Source organism: Cucumis melo, chromosome 1, assembly GCF_025177605.1.
Source record: "Cucumis melo cultivar AY chromosome 1, USDA_Cmelo_AY_1.0, whole genome shotgun sequence".
NCBI classification, from domain to species: Eukaryota; Viridiplantae; Streptophyta; class Magnoliopsida; order Cucurbitales; family Cucurbitaceae; genus Cucumis; species Cucumis melo.
This window is the reverse complement of record NC_066857.1, coordinates 35,287,727-35,307,443: the sequence shown is the minus strand read 5'-3', so window position 1 is coordinate 35,307,443 and position 19,717 is coordinate 35,287,727. Positions and strand designations below refer to the sequence as shown.

Here is a 19,717-nt window from a genome sequence, read left to right as displayed (position 1 = left end):
GTAGCTTAGAAAGATACCCAAAACATTAAAAGCAAAAACATAACATTTTCGTTATGTATATAGATATGAAATTTTATTTGAACTCAATATGATATGGTTTTGCAAAATTGAGTGACTTGAAATTGATTGTATAGGCAGAATATGAATTTGACAGTATAACAGCTTCATATTTATTGGAATATCACAAATACAGAAAAACCATATTTAATTCAATGGATAAATATTTTAACCCATTAGCTTAAGTGTATATTTCTCAGTGTTAATATTAAATTTACACTTTTTTTGTATATATTACTAATATTTTGTTGATAGCTTTGTTACTCTCTTTGACTTTTTTGTAACGTAATCAAAATAATGATTCATCATTTTTATCAATAATCACGAGCATCTTCAAAATGTAAATAGAAATTTATTAATTTAATATCTCCGGGTAAGAGAAATAATAGTTTCAATAATACACGGAAGTAGATGATGTTATGGTAATAGAACTCTTTCAAAATTTTCTTCTAATGCCAACATGTCAGTAGAAATTTCCCTTTATCCACATGAGCTAGTTTTTACTTCTTCTCTGTATGCAGATGGTTAAAAGCAATTCTGCATCAGGCCCAGGAGTTTACTGAGAAGATAATATATCAATGAAGGAAGAAGAGACAGATCATGAATATCAGTGAAATTCCATTTAATCAACACTAAATTTAGCCACCCAGATTTTGTTTGAGCTCTTACCAAGTGCAAAGTCTTCAAATGCCCATGATTAGCCAAGCCAAAAGGCACTTTGTTAAATATTTAATTGATACATCATTTCTACACCTCCGACAACCAAATTTGTCAGGACTTGCAAATTAATGGGCAACATCTGTTGCATTTATTCAAAATCTACAGCTCTCCCATTTCTTGCCACGACAGTATAAGGTCATTGTATATGTGCATTCAGGAATCTCTTCCTCTAAAAACTTGCTTAGAACAGTTCTTCCTTGAGAGATTCATCTTCATCTTTCTCACTTGTCCCATTTGCATTTAGAACACAGCGGATGACGGCGTTCATCTGCATCCTTAATCGGGCATTTTCGACAAGCATATTTGCTAGTATGTTACTTAATACTTGGTCAGCTGCCCCTTTATCAGTTCCATTTGGACGGGCTGATCCAGCAGTGTCATCGCTGTTGTTAGCATCATGAGCCAGAAGCTTTGCCTGTTTGTATGGACAAAAACTTGTGCCATTCAGGATGAAGAAGTTCAATATGCAAATGCATTTCAATGGAAACAAACGCAAGTACCTCTGCTAAAAGAAGGTTAATGTGATTATCAGATGTTGCCAACAGATCTATTGCGTCGTCAGCTGTCGAAGCAGTTTCCAAAATTAGTTTATTTTCCTGCTCAATGAAAAAGTCGACAGTAGAATCTTGAAGGCGGTGGTGAAGAACTTCACAATCATGCAGAAGCTTTTGCTTAGCAATATCAGCTTGCTCCATTCTTTGTCTTTCGGTTTGAAGTATCCTCTAAAGAAACAGAAGAAAGACTACATATTATTGGACAGGGCAAATAAACATTACATACAAAGAAAGAGAGAAATAACAAAAAAAACACCAAAATGAGCACAAATTAAAGAAAAAAAGGACGTGTTGCACTCTATTATTAGATGGCACATCCATTTAAATGCAGTGTAGCGTCCTGAGATCACCGCAGCAATTTTCATCTTATCATTGACATTGAACACCCAAAAGCTACCAATAAGTCTATCATTTCATCGTTTGCTCTTGATGAAAATCTATGAAGGAACCGTCTTCCAGTCTTCTATTGCAATGTAAATGACTAATCCTTTTCTCAAAAAATTCATGTGGCAACATCCTCTCATTGATTGGAAAATATCAGTTATGTTTTTCGTCAACTTGATCCACATGTGAGTTTCCCTATTCTACATGACAATTGCAACCAAGCTTAAATAATTTCTTACTTAAAATTGCCTTAAGCTGTGAGAATCATAAAATTTAGAACGCTAAAGAATTAGCAAGATAGGTAAGACAGATGCAAAGAACAACATGAGATCTCCCAAAAAAATACAACATCAGCCACAGTTTAAAATACCAGCAACAGACAAATAGAATTAAAGAAAGAGACTAAAAGTTTCCAAATCTTCAAAAAAAGGACGTTGCTGTTAAATTTCAACCAGCTAATAGTATAACACTACTGAAAAAATGAAGATGACGCCACTAGGAACCTGCATTGAAACCTACATGAGGAAAAGGAAAAATCTACCTCTAATTCTGATTTCTCTTTCATCATTTGGCTGCATTCCTGCCTCAAGTCTGACTGAGTACCTCGAAGAGATTTAATTTCTTTGACAAACAAATCAAAATCTGCTTTTGGTTTCATCACAAACTCTTCATATTGTTTCTGCAAGTACTCAATTTGTTCTCTTGAACCATCCAACTCTTGCAGCAAAATTTTGTTCTCCTCTAAAATTGACATTATTGTTGATTCTGTGGGCACTTGTTCATCCTGGAAAAAAATCAAGGCTTTCTATTAGCTGTTTGAAATCTAAGTGACAATCAGATAAGAAAAGTAAATAAGAAATATATGGCAAAAAAGAGAAAGAACCACTCATGAATGGAAGTATCCTCCACCTAAATAAAACACTGCACATGCAATATTAAAAGTTGAAAATTCTTTAATGTAAGCGATGAAACAAAACCAAGGGGATACGAATTGGACTAATCTCATGAATCAACAATCCAAACAAGACTTTTAATACTGAACATCCCCTGAAGGGAAAAGGGGAAAAGAAAATAGAACTCCCAAAAATTGAAGCCCTGATCGTGACTGTACACAACACAGACCAGGAAGTATCTAAAATTGATCAAAATCACCCACACCTTTGGTGCAAGGAATTGTCTCTCAGACATTTCTTCATTTGATCTTACTACTAGATTTTCCATGTCTGTTCCAGATTTTTCCAGTGCAGGTTCATCGATTCCCAATTCTACACCCTCGTCATCTCCATATCTTGGAGCTCCAAGTTCAGGTTCCCCATAACAAGTATCATCACGTGGACTGGAAGTAACAGAAGAAGAAGGAGCAATAGACACAGTTGAGCTTGATAGTGTAATTGGGTGGACCATGATATTACCAGAAGAAACCTCATCCGTGATCTGGTGATTAACATCACTGAAAACTGAAAAATTAAGATGCAAAGACTCAGGTTTTGATTAATACAACATTAATAGACAATCATAATCGGCCAAATATGCTAATATGTTCACTTAAATCATATATATGGTTGCTCAAGTTTTTCTTTCTTGTTTTTTTCTTTTTTCATTTTTTTATAGTCCATCCATATAACACCTACAAGATCTCACAGCAGCTTCCAGTTCAAGAAAACTTGCCACTGGAACACTTCGTGATACGTCAATGTCTGACAGCATCTTTTCCATCCATTCCTCCAAGGAAGACTTCCGCTGTGATGAAATAATTAAAGGCATTTTAGATTGTTTTCAATTCCTTAATTTGATACATCATATTTATCATGCACAATTGTCAGTCATAAGTTGTACATCCTTCAACTTGATTCAACAGTTTTAACCTTCAAAAAGAAAATAAAATAAATAAAAAGTGAAACATAATGTTCAACTTACATCGTCATAAAATGCACTGTTTTTCATTCTCAAAACCCTTTTTGGTGGAGCTGGAGGCAATTGTTTCTTAGGAAATGCTCTTTTGAGCTACAAAAGATAATAAAGAGCACAGATAAATTCAACGCATCCTTAAAGACAGATCTGTATGTGTTAGATTATAAATAAGCAAAAAAATTACAATGTAATGCCTAAAATTAATATAAATGTTACATAATGAGGAACACTAACAACTAACAAGTTTAAAAAGCATAAGATAATAACTGTTACCTCGTAAAATAGCTCTAGAAACTCATTAAATCTTCTTGATATTCCTCTTGTAGAGGTGATACCCTCTGGAGATTGCAATCCAACTTGAACCATGTAAAACTGTAAATTTTGATTGTTAAAGCATAAAATAAAAATCATAAAGTTTTTCTAAAATATTGAGCACTACAGCCATGTTGAACACAATATGAGTATAGACAGGAATAGTCTTATAATAACAAGAGCCCTGCAGATATCACCATGTTTAAGTTAAAATCAACAAAATATGGAAGAAATCCGATGCCAAGTATAAGGAGTAAAGAGTGAGCAATTTGTTTTGATTTTCAAATACAATTTTCAATTGTGAGTTGTAATATAAACAAAAAGTTGCATACCTCAGTATTGTGATCATGACTTTTTTCGTAAAGAAAATATTGGGAGAAAATTTGCCTAAATGTATTCAAGCAATTTACTTAAATAAATGATATCTTGTAAAAAAACCAGCATGAAAAATATAAAAGTAATGGTAATAATAGCAAGGGAAAAGAAGAAAAAACTAGATGCATAAACATGGATATTGAGGTTGCAATGGTCAAATCAAAGTAAAGGTAACTAAGAAAGCTTTCCCCCTAGAGAGGAAAAAAAGACTGACGCACTTACAAATCACATTAATGCACATGCATAAACAATGGTTATTGTTTCTGTCCTCAGAAGATAAACAACAGAAACTTGGAAATTACCACGACAGGATCTGAACCATTTGATTTGGGAATTGTAGTCCAAGAAGGAACTGTGACACAATAGCTCCATCCAGTAGGCGGATCATGAGGCCACGCTGTAGCTGGTCCATCCTTTTTTTATATAAGAAAACAATAAATCTCAACGATACACAAAACATACATAATAAGTAAACACGCCTAACAATGAAGGAGCTCACAGCTCAGAATAATCCTTTCCAATTAGTAAATACAAAAGGGCAATAAACGCAAAAGTAATTTGATAGAGTGCTAGCAGGAGCCCAACATAAATCAGTTTGTACTACTATGGTTGGAAACTCTAAGGTTTATTTTCAACCAAAACTAGCAAAATAGTAACATTCATAACACAAAAACATGGAAAGCTACCATTTCAATTGTCAACTATAAACAAATTATTCCATCCTGGGTTGACAGAACTATGTTTGAGAGAGAGAGAGAGTAGAAAATAACCATATACTTCATTCAGTCATGTGGTTGTTATTTGGCTTTGTACGAACCCCAGTATGAAATTCATAAACAACTAAACTAAATAAACACCTCACCACTTCATCCACAATGTTATATATGACCTACGAAAAAGATAACCAGCTACAGTCATATTGAGACTATCACCAAGCTAATCACAACCAACGGCCCAATTACACCGACATGCAATTCACTTCACCAAAGCTACAAATTCAATATGAAATCGTCAAAAAAGCTAAACCCAGATCGAAAAATATGAGAAGCAGCATTAAGAAACAAACTTATAATTCAAAACCGAAGCGACGACAAGAACACGCAACACCCAAAAGCATGAAAAGAATAAAAAAAAAAATCCAATACCCATTTCTGAGGAGGAGGACTCCAGTCCATTCCCAGTGGGAGAGGCGACGAACCATCATGCCGGCGAATGGGGGGTATGTCGCAGGGCATATCGCGCATATTCCTTGTAGCCCAGCCAGGACGGTAAACGTCGTCGTCTTCATCGAGGTAGGCAGTTGAAGAAATAGCGGAGGAAGCGCGAAGGCGAGAGAAGGGCTGACCGTAGGGTTCGGAGAAGCCAAAATTAAAATCTAACGCTGAAAGGTCTTGAGCGTAAAGATTCATTTGCTATGAATTTGTTGTCACGGTATTGTTCGGCAGCCAAAGAAAATCTATAAATTTGGGATTCCGACGAAAAGGATTGCCTGAGAAACGAATTCGCGCCAGTTTTACAATCCTGCCTCCGGAATCGTTGCGGCACTCGGAGGCTTTGGCTGTCGCAAGTGGCTTTTGGATCGTTTTCGAAATTTGGGCCCAATCAAGGTTTAGAAGTCACAAGGCAGATGTCTTTATGGACAAATCGATAACAATGTATCATTATATATATATATATGAGGTTGTTTGATTTTTCCAATGGAATTTCTCAACGCACGTTGACTGCCTTTGTATTGTTTTTTTTTTTTTTTGTTCTTTTAAAAAATATAATAAAATGGTAAAATATTTAAAACAATTTCAAATGCAAACTTAGGATAAACACAATCATTTAGATTTGTTTACGTGATTTTTATATTTATGAAAATTTCTCTCGTTTTGTTCACACTTCATTAATTTTTTTAAATCTTTGAATCCTAATGATCTCAAACAAAATGTAGTTAAAAGTAAAATTTGTTTTTACTCTTGTTAGCTCATCAGGTGGTTATTATAGTTTAGTTTTTATGATTTAATAATTAGAAATTCATTCTTAGGTTTCGATAAAACTTTGTGAATGGCATACTATGAGTTTTTTTTTACATATGATTTGATCTTAAATGTACGATAATCTAATTCCATAAACTAATGAAAACAAACATGATATGCTACATGGCATTGAATAACTTTAAAAATGCATCATTCCAATTGTAGGTTCTCATCACTAACAAATAGTTTAGATCTCTAACGCGATTTACAGAATGCACTGTGATTTCTTTTTATAATCTTCACTTGTGACCATTTGTGGTTTAGGTGTCCAACCACCACCAAATTACAGAAGAGGTTGATCGTGATTTTAAAGTGAATGACAAAAAAACCGCAAGAAAAAAGAGATCACATTTCGTATTAAAAATCACAATCATGCTCATTTTATTGTTTTGCGGTAGCTAGTCATCCACAAATCGTAAATGTCCAACATTGTAGATAGATAAGAAACTTGTGATGCACTATAAAATCGCATTAGGGATTAAAATAATCTGTGAATCTACTACGATATATGAAAACCATCGATGCAAAGGGAAGTTCTAGGCTTTTTGGTGTCGTGCAAAGTAAAGCAAAAAAAAATTGTTTTTAGTTGGTTTCAAGAAGCGAGTCACTTGCATTAGGACCCAAAGAATTGAGCCATTCAAAAGAAACTATATGACATAGACCATTTGATTAAATGGTAATGTTGAATTATAGTTTTTAAAACATAACAACTAAATTATAGCTTTGTATTAGAAACAAAATAGGGAGAGCCTCAAATTGGAGATTTCATTCACATTATCATGTTGTTTTAAAGAATATTTAATAATTTAATCGTACAGCAAACTAAACTTGGATTGCTAAAACATGGGAATGGTTTTTTTTAAAAAAAATTAACTAATCAATATTTTCTTATCTCTCTCTTTTTTTTTTTTCCTTCAATTTCTTATATTTTGAATAAACTATAATTACTATAATGACAATTCCTTGACATCAAATTGCGGGGATAGCTCAGTTGGGAGAGCGTCAGACTGAAGATCTGAAGGTCGCATGTTCGATCCACGCTCACCGCAAACTTTTTTATTCTAAATGATTTATATCTTTTGAAAATAAACTATAATCAGTGATCATTATAACTTACTAATAGTAATCAACAAGCGCGGGCATAGCTCAATTGGGAGAGTATCAAACTTGTGATTCCGCAGTTTTCTTTTATTTCATCTGCAACGCCACGAAATATATATATGCAGCTTGCAAGAGATGATGACAATCCAATATACTACAATCAAGCTGGTCATCTAAAAGAATCCCATATAGTCATCCAATACATACCAATGAAACCTAATTCCATTTTCTGGGGGGTCCTTCTAGCTGACATGGTTGTGAAGCGGATTCTGGAGTTGGAGCCTAAGAGTGGTGTTGTCTATGTTCTTCTTTGTAATATGTATGCAGCTTGCAAGAGATGGAATGACCTACGAGAGTTGAGACATATGGAGATGGACAAAGGAATCAAGAAAACACCTTTGCATTTTGATAGAGATGAATGACACGGTTCACAGATTCGTAGCTAGGGACCGATCTCACCCTCAAACCAAAAAGATTGATGTTAAACTAGAGAAAATGACCCAAAACCTGAAATTTCTAGCTGGTTACTGAGATCTAAATTCACAAGTACTTGACATGAGCATTTGTATTCAAGAAAAAAAAACTCAAATATTACCACAATTCAACCTGAAAACAGAAAGAATTCAAGATATATTACATTCAGTATTAACCCAGATTCATAACGTCAAATGACCAATACACGTCACAACTTCAGCCAAATTCCACTTGACTGTTGCTCTAAAAATGATAGCCAACATGCGAGAAGGCAATCACCATTTAACTCGTTCCGGGATCAAGAACAGGAAGCCGACAATGTAGACTGATTGATTTATCAGTTTGGCGAGAGCCAGGAATGAAAAACTGAAATATCACGGTCAAGCAAGCACCCTGTGGAGCAATGCCATAGAAAGTGCAATCTGGCTTGGCCAAATGATACTGAAGACTCTTAGCAAAGTGCTTCACGCTCACCTGTACAGATTGAGCATCTCCCCTCAATATTGCCCTGGTTGATCTAGTCTGAGCACTTAGATTTTGATCTTCAGCTGGAGCACTAGCTTGTTCCCCTATGACAAATAATTTTCGATACTCAGCACCAAGAGTAATTAACCCTGTCGAAATCTGCACATGTAAATCTCCATACTTGCTTATGGAGACATTCAACAAATCCCCAACATTCTTCATCCGATCCACAAAGTTCTGCAACTGGTTAAGATCAGGAACCTGCACAAGCGTCTGAGGCAAATCTTGTGCCATATCTAGAGCAGTTTGAAGTTCAAGAACTTGAGCTCTCGACATGGGCTTTGAGATCGGTACATCCTGAATAACAGCAGACTTATACCCTTTAGTCTCAAATGTAAGGAAAGGCATAGATTGGGTGCAGTTCAAAGGCAACTTCTTCACCAACTTAATTTGAAGACGATTTGCTGTTGGACCATTACCAAACTCAGAACAAATACTAACACTACTACGAACTGCACGGTGGAGAAGGGAAATATCTATAGTAAACGCAATACGATCATCATTCTGGCTGGAGATTCGGTAATCATCAAACAAAGCTTCTTTACGAAACTGAGCAATTGATTGAATTCCATCACCATTAAGAAGGTTATGCAAGAAGATAACGTAATCTCTAGTCAAATAGAGATGGCATATCTTCCCCATCTTATCTAGGGCAGGTAGAAACCTCTTCTCAAGGAGATTTACACCATTATCTGTCAGAAATGCCTTAAACTTCATTTCTCAAATCAACTAGTAATTCCGTCTTCTTAAACGCGCTGGAAACAGAATGGAAACGAGACGATTCCCAAACTTATGTAAGATCATCCATCATACTCCTACAAATTCAGATATAAAAAATATGGGACAATCGAAGTTCGTCCATGCTAAAACAATCATGAATCGAAAGTGATTGAGCGAATGAATAGCTATGATATAGAAACCAAAGAGGAAGTCTAAGAAGAGAAAGTACCTTGAGAATTAGTTGAGAACAGAAGCTATGGCGGTTTGTAACTTCTGTGGTAAGAGAATCGAGACGAGAGCTTGAGGAAGATGGGGTATGCAAAATTCGCGCCAAAGCGACTGAAATTCCGGGTTTTCACTTCTCTCCTTTCCCTCTTTATTAAATATTCCGCCAAAATGTAAAAACAATTGCGCCTCTCCAAATTTTTCCTTTGAAATTACAATTTTAACCCCCGTAATTCGAAAGGGATTAAAATTTAATCACTATGGTTTCATATGATCAAATGTTATCAAGGTTTAGATGGTAAAAATAAGAGTTTATTGAAAAAAATACTCCTTTCGAAAGGTTTATAGCAAAAATGAGATTTGAATCGCATGAATTAATAGTACATTTTTTTTTAGAAAAATATCATTTCACAATCTAAATCTAATTTATGTCCTTTTGATAAATTTTGAATCTTATTTTATATAGTTTTTTAACTAAGTTTTTATTGAAAATAGTTGAATAAAAATAATCAAACAATATTAGAGTTAGAAAATACGTTGATTACAACAAATGTTGTAAGATGAACGATTCATAAAACAAGATTAAAAAATTAATGAACAAAATTTATTTTTATAAAATGCACCATTAATATACTGTTATGATTTTTACCATTAATATACTGTTATGATTTTTACTCCATGATAATACATTTCTTTAATTATGTATTAAAAAAACAACATAAAGAATAGATGAAGTTGAAGTTTGGTGAAGGAGATATTATCGGTTGGATCTCATTGTCTTCAAATTAAGATAATTAAAATTAGAATTTTTGCTGTCAATACCCAGGAACAAAAATTTCCCCTCCAATGACACACAACTTCCCAATTTTCTCCCCTCTTCCCTTTTGATCAAAAATAAAATCTCAATACTTATCCTATAACTCTTTAAATTAAATCTCCCCCATTCTTCTTGCTTTTAATACCTCCAATTTCATGGAGAAGAGATAAACAGGCACCAGATTCACAAAAAAAAAAAAAAAAAAAAAAGAAAAAAAAGAAAGTGAAGAAGACTTTACACTAATTCACAGTAAAAATTTCCTATCAAATGGTATAACAAAAAAACTATATCTATCAAGATGAGCATGTCATTTCAATCAAGCTTCAGCCTTCGAGCAGAGTTATTCATGCTTCTTTTCTACTTCGTGAACCTTACTTAATGATTCCTCAAAAGCTTGCAATGCAGCTTTGTAATGATCAAGAGAAATCGCACCTTCTTCTACAACTTGTAAGGCACTTTTGTACAACTGATTGAACCATTGCACGCGCTCGGTGTCATCAGAAATATTGGTTTCATAATCTGAAACATACAATCTCTTGTAATCCTTTTTCCATCGTGATAAGACGTACCTAGAAGGAATCTCCTCGACCCCATTGAAATTAAGTACACACAACGCATGGCGACATAGATATCCATAGAAGTTGAAGCAACTGCATATACAACGAACTTCACCTGCTGTTCTGTTATAAAGAACCTCGTATTCTCGAATCTCCCTTCTGTTACCATCACTCACTACACGTTCCTTCACCAAGAATATGACCAACGGACCATCAACTTGTAGCTGCGTTGTGCTGAAGCATGAATACATTTCTTCAACTTCAAACTGGAATTTTGTGAATATTTCTCTTGTAAACACTTTGGAGAGCTGCAACTCAAAAGAACATCTCGTTTTTAAAGTGGGGGAAGAGTTTCTTGATTCCATATCGGCAGAGGTCTCTTCCTTGTGCTTCTTTTGTAAAGCCAGTTCGTACTTGTCAAGAAATTCCTTCAATGGGGTTTGTTTGTGGACATACTTATCAAAGAAGGGATTTAGCTTCTCCCCTCGGCGCATGGAAGACATCCCAGCAAAAAATGTGTCTTTCAAATAAACAGGAGCCCACCGACCTCGGTCTTCAAATACAGATCTAAGCCATTCATGATCGCCAATTCCAAATCGCTGGATCATGAATCTCCAAGCAGAGTCAAATTCAATCACTTTCAGAGTTTCATAAACTGCTTTATTAAATGCCTTTCTGATGGCATCATAATTCCGCAGTCCTCCCAGCTTCTCAGGCACTTTCTTCATGATAAAAGACAAACCAAAGCGATGTTGAGACTTTGGGAATACCTCTGCAATTGCAGTTTGCAAATGCTGGCACCTATCTGTAATAATTGTTTGAGGAGAGCGGCCCGACATACACGACAGCCAAGCTCTAAATAACCAAGTATAAGATTCTGTTGTCTCACCAGCCAAGAGGCCACAACCAAGCAGCACTGACTGACCATGGTGATTTATTCCAACAAATGCCACAAGAGGAATCTCAAATTTATTGGACAAATATGAATTGTCCAAGCAGACAACATCGCCAAAAAAAGCACATGCAGCTCTTGATCGTGCATCAACCCAAATCATATTACGTAGGCGACCTTCGTCATTGAGATCCATCAAGTAATAGAAGTTCGGGTTAGTCAACTGCATGCGACATAGGTAGTTATAAATGGCTTGTGAATCACCTTTTTTAAGGTTCAAATGATCTGGATGGTCAGGAAAAATCCTAATCTTTTTTACACTAGAATCTGAGGTCCCACTGCCACCAGCATCAATCACAAGCGCTCGATACAATTTGATAGTTCGATCATCTGCATCAGAGCTCAATTGTATTTTCCTTTTAGCACCACCATTCATCTTCTTCATCGATTTGTATATCTTAGAACCTAATAAATGGTTATGCTCTGTTGAAACTTCAAGAACCCTCCATCTTTGTGAGTCCATTAGCCTCATCCTTATCATTGCAGGACAACCAGTTCTCGTATCCTTTCTTAATCGGTTGACATCTTTAATTCTTTTGAAACCTTGGCTGCTGCAACAGAGTACCGCACCATACTTTTCTCTACTATTCCTCTTAAACCACGAATTTTTCACTCTAACACGAAAACCAACTTCCTTAGCATAACAATTATAGTAATTGTAAGCATCCTCGTAAGACTCAAATTCCATTCCAACAGCAGGTACAACAAATTCCTTCCTTCCATGATGACCACCTAACTCTGAAATTGGAGCATCTTCATCTCCCTCTTTACGATTCTCACAGTGTTCCACGCGAGATGATTGCTCATTGGTAAGAGAGGGTTCTCCCATAGTTCATTCAACCCCTACACATTAAATAACCGCTTTCTAATCAGCATATGAACAATTACAAAACCAAACGGCTAAAAATTCTGAGGTAGGCATAGAAATTTTTCAGTGAAGTAAAAATTAAACCAGCAGCTCGCAGAGATTAAACAAAATAAAGAGAAAGAAATGTTAACAACTCTCTTCACAAAATCAATTCATTAAGGTAACAGATTATCAACCCTCCACAATTCTGGGTCTTCATCAGCTCACAAACTACCTGGTTTCAATTTCAATGCCATGAAGAAAACAAGAGAAACTCATTTCTACAAATTAGAAAGACATTTTAGACAAAATGATTCAAACAATACAAGAATCTACAAGAAACCACCAGCCAACAAATCGGTTTCAGTGTATCTCAAGTTCCCGAAACATAAAATTTAGGGGTTTCTTCCCTGACCACCGCATCTAAAATTCCTAAACCCAAACACATAACTTTAAACGAATACCACTATTAAAGATTACCAGAAATCATAACTCAAAAACAACCTTGAATCTTATCCTTCAGTTGAGACTACAAACAAAGACACACAAAACCTCAAATCCTCAAATTAACCAAATATTAAACTCGGAAACAAACCCCATTCATCTCATTCGTCAACTTTCCTCTTCCCCGAACGCAATTATACACGAAAGGGAGTTCAAAGCAATTCCCGGATAGAAAATGCCAACAGAAAAACTAAACCCTGGAGGACAGTTAAAGTAAAGAAAAGAGAGGGAATTGAGGGGAATTACAGAACATTGATGAAGAAGGTGAGATCTCGACCGTAGTTGCCACTTGCGGAAAGATGTTGGAGGATTCTGAAGCAGTGATCAGAAAAGGATGAACGCCGTCGACCTGAGAACTACGGCGGGTCGGGTCCGGTAAGGATCCGAATTCCTCTAATTTATTCTTTATTTCTTCTCTGTACAGTGAATTTCCAACTTTGGCGATTTCAACCACCGCTGTGGAAGCTTCGAAACTTTCCCCTTATTCCGTTATTTCAAGGTTTTAATGTCCTACGCCCATTTTTCGTGTGATTCTGTTGAGCTCGCTTCATCTAACGGCCGTTGTTTGTTTCTTACAAATGTGAACGGCGAAGATGTAAGTGCAAACATTCTTTATTTATGGGCAGATTGCAAAAGTTTATCCTCTAATATAATATTAAATTTGTGATCTCTCATCCTCAATTTCTAAATATTTAAAGAGCAAAACATTTACATGATGATATATATATATATATATATATATATATACATACTTTTTTCACATATGTTATTGTATATATACGTATTTTCAAACCATTCAATTGAAATTTAATGTACATATACGTATATTTTATTTAAAAGTATATAATCTAAGTCAATTGATCAAACAACCACACCAATGGTTTAGTCTTTGATTGTTATACTAGATTAGAGGATGGAGGATTGTCTTTCTAGGCTGCATCAATGTTGAGTTTGAAGAAGCCGTCATGGTTCTTTGCCACTTTTTTTAAGTTCCCATAATCTTATATTTATTGTTTAAAATGACAATTTAATTTATAATAATGAAAAACATAACCTATTGGGTCAATTACGTAAGTAAGTATGTATGCTTATTTAGTACGATGCAAATTTGGAACACAAACTTCACGATCAATAATAAACTCATATTTTATTGTCGTTGGCCAAAGTAGATTAAAAAATTTTCTTGAGATTCACTGTAACAAACACAAATGGTGGAAAATGTAACGTGCAAAGAAACCCAAAGAATGAAGTTTGCAATCGTACTTTTTTTAGAAGTTTTATCTCTAAATACAAAAAAGGCACACAAATGTGGGTATATCTTATATGTAATGTGAAAGGAGGACGAGTACGTTTCACTTATGAATAGAAAACTTCAATGAGATGTTTTGACGATAGATGGATGAATGTGTTCGATATACAAATGGTTGATTAAGCAAACAATTAATCGTGCATGTTACTCATTTTTATTTTGATTTGTCAATTTTCACTAGGTTGTTGCTATCTAATCTTTTTAAGACTTCATAATAACCGTATTTTTAGAATCTATTTGTATAATTTATATTGTTTATTTTTATAATTCATATTCAAAACAGCTTTCAAACGATTTTATTAATAATGAAAGTTATATACAAGTTTAACCTTATGTTTTAATCATATTACGATGGTGAATTATAGTTTTAAAACTATATGAACTATATTTTATCTCTGAAGTGGACGATAAAATTGTTAAAGTAAGCATAATTCGATAGATATTACTAATGAGATCGTGTCAAGTGATGTGGATGTGGATTGAATTTCTACTCATCCATCAAATTTCTAATTTAACAAATATATATATGAAAAAAGAAAAAGAAAAGGTCCGTTAAAACCGTTGGTTCTCAGCCTCAAAACCTGTCATGGAGGCAATGGCCAGGGCCGTGCTATCTCAGCCCCTCAGCTTGCCGTCACCTTATCCACTCTCGTCCCTTTCCGCCTCCACGAGATCGTACTGCTACTTCACTGCTGTCACCACGAGAATCAGACCGGCATCTGCTGCCGGAAGAATCATAGCCAGTGCCAAGGGAAAAGACGAAATGAACGATGGCGATGCTGATTCAACCGGGTTCAACCCATTTGGGTTCGTCACTGACAATCCGTCAAGCCGAAGTGCGATTCAACTTCCTGAGAGCCCGGCTGAGGATGGCAATGTCGGCCAGATGCTCTATGTAAGTACAATTCATTTTCTATGGCAGCAAAACTTAGTTTAAATCAGTGATCGGGTTAAACGTATCGGAAAATTGAATTCCCGTTCTGATAATCAATTGGTCAATTAATCGGTGAGTTTATGGGAAAATTACTGATTCAAGCTACGCATGTAACCGATCTGGTCGTGCTTGTCAATTGTGATAATTAACTCGTGTGTGACCTAATTATCTTTTTTCTTGTGTTCAAGTGGATTATCAATTGAAAATGAGTAGCATATTATATGAGGGATTTGAGCTCCAATTTTCAGTTGTTGTCGCTACAATGTATTGGAGCTTGGAAGGTTATGATATTTAGTTGCATTTCTTTGGCCTCGAACTTTCTAAATGTCTACTATATGTATCTAAACTTTTGGTGTTGTGTTCCATAGTTCTAACTTTACTAAATTTTTAACTATTTATCTATTTTTTAAATTCATCGATTAGATACAAAATTACAAGCATAGGATTCCATCATACATAGAATATGTATTTGTGTCTAGCCAATCAGTTAATTTTTAAAATTTTGGATACATTAGGGACCTAAGACATAAAATTGAAAGTTTAGGGACTTATGGAACACTTTAAGCTTAAGAACTTACCAGACCCATAGTTCGAGGACCTATTAAATATTTTGAAAGTTTATGGACTAGATAGACACAAGCCTACGAGTTTCTTGTAATTTAACCTTATAATTTTAGCCAATTGATTGCTCTAGGGAGTTTAATGAAACTAGCTGGGCGATAAAAATGAATCTATTATCCAGTCCTATTATAATGTTTAAAAACTGTATACAATTCTTTGTCGAGAAACTCCATAGGTCATAACTTCTAGAATTTGTTTATTTACCCATCTTTCTGCAGTGTTGTGTAGTTTTCATGGATTTTTATTAGAGCTGGAATTGTATTACATTGTGCATTTAATGCATCTAACATATTTATCTTTCAATAGAGAATAGAGGACAAGGGAAAGGAATATGGCTCTTACGTAAAATCTGGGAAATTAAGATGGTTTGTTAGAGAGACTGGTACGTCATTTCAGTTACTTCCAAGTTATTCGGTTTAATATTAAGCATTGAGAATTTTTTTATATTGTAGGGTCTGCCAAAAGCCGACGGGGAACTATAGTCTTCCTTCATGGCGCTCCAACACAATCTTATAGCTATCGAGTTGTTATGTCTGAGGTCTTGCTAAAATAATGTTTAAAACTGCATTAAACTTTCTTGTTATCAAGTTTCCAAAATCTCAAAACCATGGAACTCATACATTTGTCAATTGAAGGGTCGTGATAGAAAGACTTGTAGTGTTCTTCAACCCCATTTTTCTTGCAACTGAAATTTTGGCAATGCTGAGTTTGGATGTTAGACCATCCATGTCCCTTAAATTTCAATCTTAATTTCACGATAATTTAAAATTTATATCTTAGCATTTCTTTTATCTGAAACTTAACCTTTTTAAATTCACTTTTGTCTGTTGTATTGGCTAGTTGGCTGCTTTTGGATTCCACTGCTTTGCTCCTGATTGGATAGGATTCGGTTTCAGTGACAAACCGCAACCAGGATATGGCTTTAATTATACAGGTTTTTGGAATTTTTAATCACTTGTTTTATAGTAACTAGTTGCTTGAATATATTATTTTGTAGTATATGTGAAATTTGCATCGACACAGAGAAAGAGTACCACGAGGCACTCGACAAACTACTTGATGTGCTCGGTATCAACACACCCTTTAATCTAGTGATTCAGGTTTGATTGAAATTTCTAGAAAAGAGTTTTTCATATAAAATTAGACATATGGCCAGGCTGACATGCTTGTGTCATGAAGATTGACTGCTCAACAATGTACATTATTCGTGTCCTACTGCATTAGTAATCTTAACACAATCTTTCTTGAAGGGTTTTCTGGTGGGATCATATGGATTAACATGGGCTTTGAAAAATCAGAGCAGGATATCAAAGATATCCATTCTAAACAGTCCATTAACGGTTTCTTCTCCTGTTCCTGGGTTGTTTCAACAGCTAAGGTTCAATACGATGATTCTAACTAATGCATTGAAAATATAATATGCAAATGTTCATGTTTAACTCATTTTCTTAAATTTTGACCACGAGTTTCATAATCTTCATTTAGGCATACAATGCAATAACTAATTGAGACATATTAATTTTGTGCTTCCCTTTTAGTTCTTATTTGCTAGCAAAGCAACCGTCAGTTTCTTATAAATTGAGTAATTTTCTTAATGTGTATTAAGAATCAATCGAACAGTTCGCTTTTGATCTTGGAAATACTTTTTTTTTTCTTTTTTTTCTTTAATCTTTTTCAAGTTTTTGTTAATGATATGTTTCTGTTTGTTTGCTCTGTGAGTAGGATCCCTCTGTTTGGTGAATTTACATGCCAGAATGCAGTTATGGCCGAACGTTTTATTGAAGCAGGTAGCGCGTATGTATCTAAGAGCATCTTGACACTGGATTGTTCTTCTATTAATCCTCACTGTCTTCTTGTGATGTAATTCTAAACTACTAAAGTATTAGACTCTACATTAATCCACAGAAAAGATCAATATACAGATTAGACTGAAACTAAGAGTTATGACTATGGCAAGGAATTCATCCAAGAGCGCAATAGATTTAGACACAACTAGTACATGTATTATCTTTTGTGACTCAGTAAGTTTGGTGCAAGAGTCTCTTCTGAACACATAAGTAACTGATTTACGTTTTACAATTTGTTGTATTGGAACTAGGGATACTATAAGATATTTGTTATTTACCAAGGGCTTAGGATGTTGAAGATACCATCCCAAAGGTTTTAATTAAATTTTAAACTTAATAACCACTTAAGTTGTCTCTTGGACAAAGAGTCCCAACATTGGTGGGGTGAGCCAAAACTGCCAACAACTAGTGGGGTGAGCCATGATCATTGTGCAAGGAGTAAATCCTCACCATCTTGGTTCTGTATTTTTTGGAAGATATTTAGGTCACATTTTAGTTTCTTCTCTTTTAAATTCTTGGACTACGAGGTAGATATCTTATCTGGACATGTTGACATAGTTTTCTTTTTGAGACGAACCATTGATGTGTTCATTTAGAATGTTCCGCATCTCTACTTTTCTGTATGTACGCAATTCATCTAATAGTTTATGTCTTGATTTTGGAATATTAACGACATTACGCAGACGTTGACAGATTATTTTCTTTGCTTTTAGATACGTATTAAAGCTGGAAAAGGCCGATGTTTATAGACTTCCATACTTGTCTAGTGGAGGACCTGGTTTTGGTAAGTAGCAAAATTTATCAATTAGAAAGAATTTTGTTTAAACAATGCATGGGATGTGGGGATCAAACCAACCTTGCATTTAATAGTACATGTTTGATGGCAGTTGAGCTAGCAAATTTTATCAGTTAAACTGGATTTTATACGATAAATCTAAATTACCCTTTATCAAATAAAGTTTGCGAATTAACTTATCCATGGTAATATGCTCTTTTATCCAATACATCTAGTTAAAATTAGTCTCTCATGCAGGAGATTAATTCCCTGGTCGTGAGAAATGATTCTATTATTCAATTCGAAATCCTGAAAACGGACAACTCTATACTTTTCTAATTTCCCCTTCTTTTCAGCTTTACTTGAAGCAACAAGAAAAGCTAATTTCAATGATATCTTAAGTCGGATAACTGCTGGCTTTGCTTCTGAAAGGTCAGATTTTCTGTTTTAATATAAGGATAAGAAATTAAGCTCACATGAAAAAAGCTCATCATTAATAAATAACAAAAAATTATTGTGGCTCACAGATGGGACAAACCAAGTCTTGTTCTTTGGGGCCTTTCAGACAAGTATCTTCCTCAGTCCATTGCCGAAGAGTTTCAAAAACAGAACTCGACAACAATCCAACTCAAGTTAATTGAAGGAGCTGGCCATATGCCCCAAGAGGACTGGTAAAATTTTATCTATACTGCTTTATTTTTTTTAGTTCAACAATATATGAGATAGGTCATTCAAGTCCTCTTGATTGAGGGAGGTTAGATGTTTAAACTATACTCCTGTTGGGTTCTTTAAATTATTTGAAGTCTTTGGTTATCATAAACAGGCCCGAGAAGGTCATTGAGGCTTTGCGGTCGTTTTTCTGAAACTTTACAGGAGAATTTGCGTTGCCATCTCGAGATTCTTGGTAACTCTAATGTGCATAAATGTAGTTATTTTGTATGTATCTACATTAATGGTTCATCACTACTCGTACATGAAAGAATTCCTTGATGAATATTTCTTCTTGTGGTATGCCTAGGAAACTAGAGGATATTTGGATGAAAAATATATTATAGGGCGTCCATTTCAAGGAAATCGTAGGTGCCTAAAATTAATATAACTTCTATCATTCCTTTATAATTTGTGTCCAATGCTAAATTAGTCTCTAATACTATTCCCCAGCTACAACTATAACT

The 19,717-nt window shown here is 34.8% G+C and overlaps 4 protein-coding genes across 7 annotated transcripts; 1 reads left to right on the top strand and 3 right to left on the bottom strand.

Annotated features, from left to right (window-relative positions):
* Positions 1-389: 389 nt before the first annotated feature.
* On the bottom strand, positions 390-5,955 carry LOC103499809 (PX domain-containing protein EREX). Of its 2 annotated transcripts, XR_007823123.1 has the most exons (10): positions 5,459-5,955; positions 4,616-4,726; positions 3,900-3,998; positions 3,633-3,719; positions 3,347-3,455; positions 2,874-3,172; positions 2,257-2,499; positions 1,278-1,499; positions 727-1,192; positions 390-616 (listed from the first exon to the last, which is right to left on the bottom strand). XR_007823123.1 is itself a non-coding variant. In XM_008462907.3 (9 exons), the coding sequence occupies exons 1-9, from the start codon at positions 5,720-5,722 to the stop codon at positions 959-961; spliced, it is 1,668 nt and encodes a 555-aa protein (XP_008461129.1). In that variant the 5' UTR covers positions 5,723-5,955; the 3' UTR covers positions 654-958. The 2 variants fall into 2 exon arrangements, 1 of the variants encoding a protein (XP_008461129.1); XM_008462907.3 differs by lacking the exon at positions 390-616 and having other exon boundaries at positions 654-1,192.
* A 2,015-nt stretch (positions 5,956-7,970) lies between these two features.
* Positions 7,971-9,540, bottom strand: LOC103499810 (uncharacterized). Of its 3 annotated transcripts, none has more exons than XM_008462909.3 (2): positions 9,384-9,540; positions 7,971-9,249 (listed from the first exon to the last, which is right to left on the bottom strand). In XM_008462909.3, the coding sequence occupies exon 2, from the start codon at positions 9,149-9,151 to the stop codon at positions 8,192-8,194; it is 960 nt and encodes a 319-aa protein (XP_008461131.1). In that variant the 5' UTR covers positions 9,152-9,249; positions 9,384-9,540; the 3' UTR covers positions 7,971-8,191. The 3 variants fall into 3 exon arrangements, with proteins under 3 accessions (XP_008461131.1, XP_008461132.1, XP_050944729.1); XM_008462910.3 differs by having other exon boundaries at positions 7,971-9,189; positions 9,384-9,535; XM_051088772.1 differs by having other exon boundaries at positions 7,971-9,297; positions 9,384-9,523.
* Positions 9,541-10,120: 580 nt separating this feature from the next.
* On the bottom strand, positions 10,121-13,517 carry LOC103499812 (protein FAR1-RELATED SEQUENCE 6). Its single transcript, XM_008462911.3, has 2 exons — positions 13,303-13,517; positions 10,121-12,548 (listed from the first exon to the last, which is right to left on the bottom strand). Exon 2 carries the CDS (start codon positions 12,532-12,534, stop codon positions 10,537-10,539), a length of 1,998 nt encoding a protein of 665 aa, XP_008461133.1. The 5' UTR covers positions 12,535-12,548; positions 13,303-13,517; the 3' UTR covers positions 10,121-10,536.
* Positions 13,518-14,903: 1,386 nt separating this feature from the next.
* Positions 14,904-19,661, top strand: LOC103499813 (uncharacterized). The gene is made up of 11 exons (XM_008462913.3): positions 14,904-15,260; positions 16,227-16,302; positions 16,373-16,458; positions 16,761-16,854; positions 16,944-17,020; positions 17,171-17,298; positions 17,643-17,714; positions 18,481-18,551; positions 18,899-18,974; positions 19,070-19,213; positions 19,366-19,661. The coding sequence occupies exons 1-11, from the start codon at positions 14,952-14,954 to the stop codon at positions 19,403-19,405; spliced, it is 1,173 nt and encodes a 390-aa protein (XP_008461135.1). The 5' UTR covers positions 14,904-14,951; the 3' UTR covers positions 19,406-19,661.
* The last annotated feature ends 56 nt before the right edge of the window (positions 19,662-19,717 follow it).

Bases quoted from the DNA above. Each gene is read 5' to 3' on its own strand.
- LOC103499809 (XM_008462907.3), bottom strand. From the start codon at position 5,722: ATGAATCTTTACGCTCAAGACCTTTCAGCGTTAGATTTTAATTTTGGC. The intron at 3,720-3,899 runs GTAACAGTTATT...TATCTTTTGTAG, and splicing joins TTCTAGAGCTATTTTACGAG to CTCAAAAGAGCATTTCCTAA. The intron at 3,173-3,346 runs GTAGGTGTTATA...TTAATTTTTCAG, and splicing joins GGAAGCTGCTGTGAGATCTT to TTTTCAGTGATGTTAATCAC.
- LOC103499813 (XM_008462913.3), top strand. From the start codon at position 14,952: ATGGAGGCAATGGCCAGGGCCGTGCTATCTCAGCCCCTCAGCTTGCCG. The intron at 15,261-16,226 runs GTAAGTACAATT...ATCTTTCAATAG, and splicing joins ATGTCGGCCAGATGCTCTAT to AGAATAGAGGACAAGGGAAA. The intron at 17,715-18,480 runs GTATGTATCTAA...CTTTGCTTTTAG, and splicing joins TTTATTGAAGCAGGTAGCGC to ATACGTATTAAAGCTGGAAA.
- LOC103499812 (XM_008462911.3), bottom strand. From the start codon at position 12,534: ATGGGAGAACCCTCTCTTACCAATGAGCAATCATCTCGCGTGGAACAC.
- LOC103499810 (XM_008462909.3), bottom strand. From the start codon at position 9,151: ATGAAGTTTAAGGCATTTCTGACAGATAATGGTGTAAATCTCCTTGAG.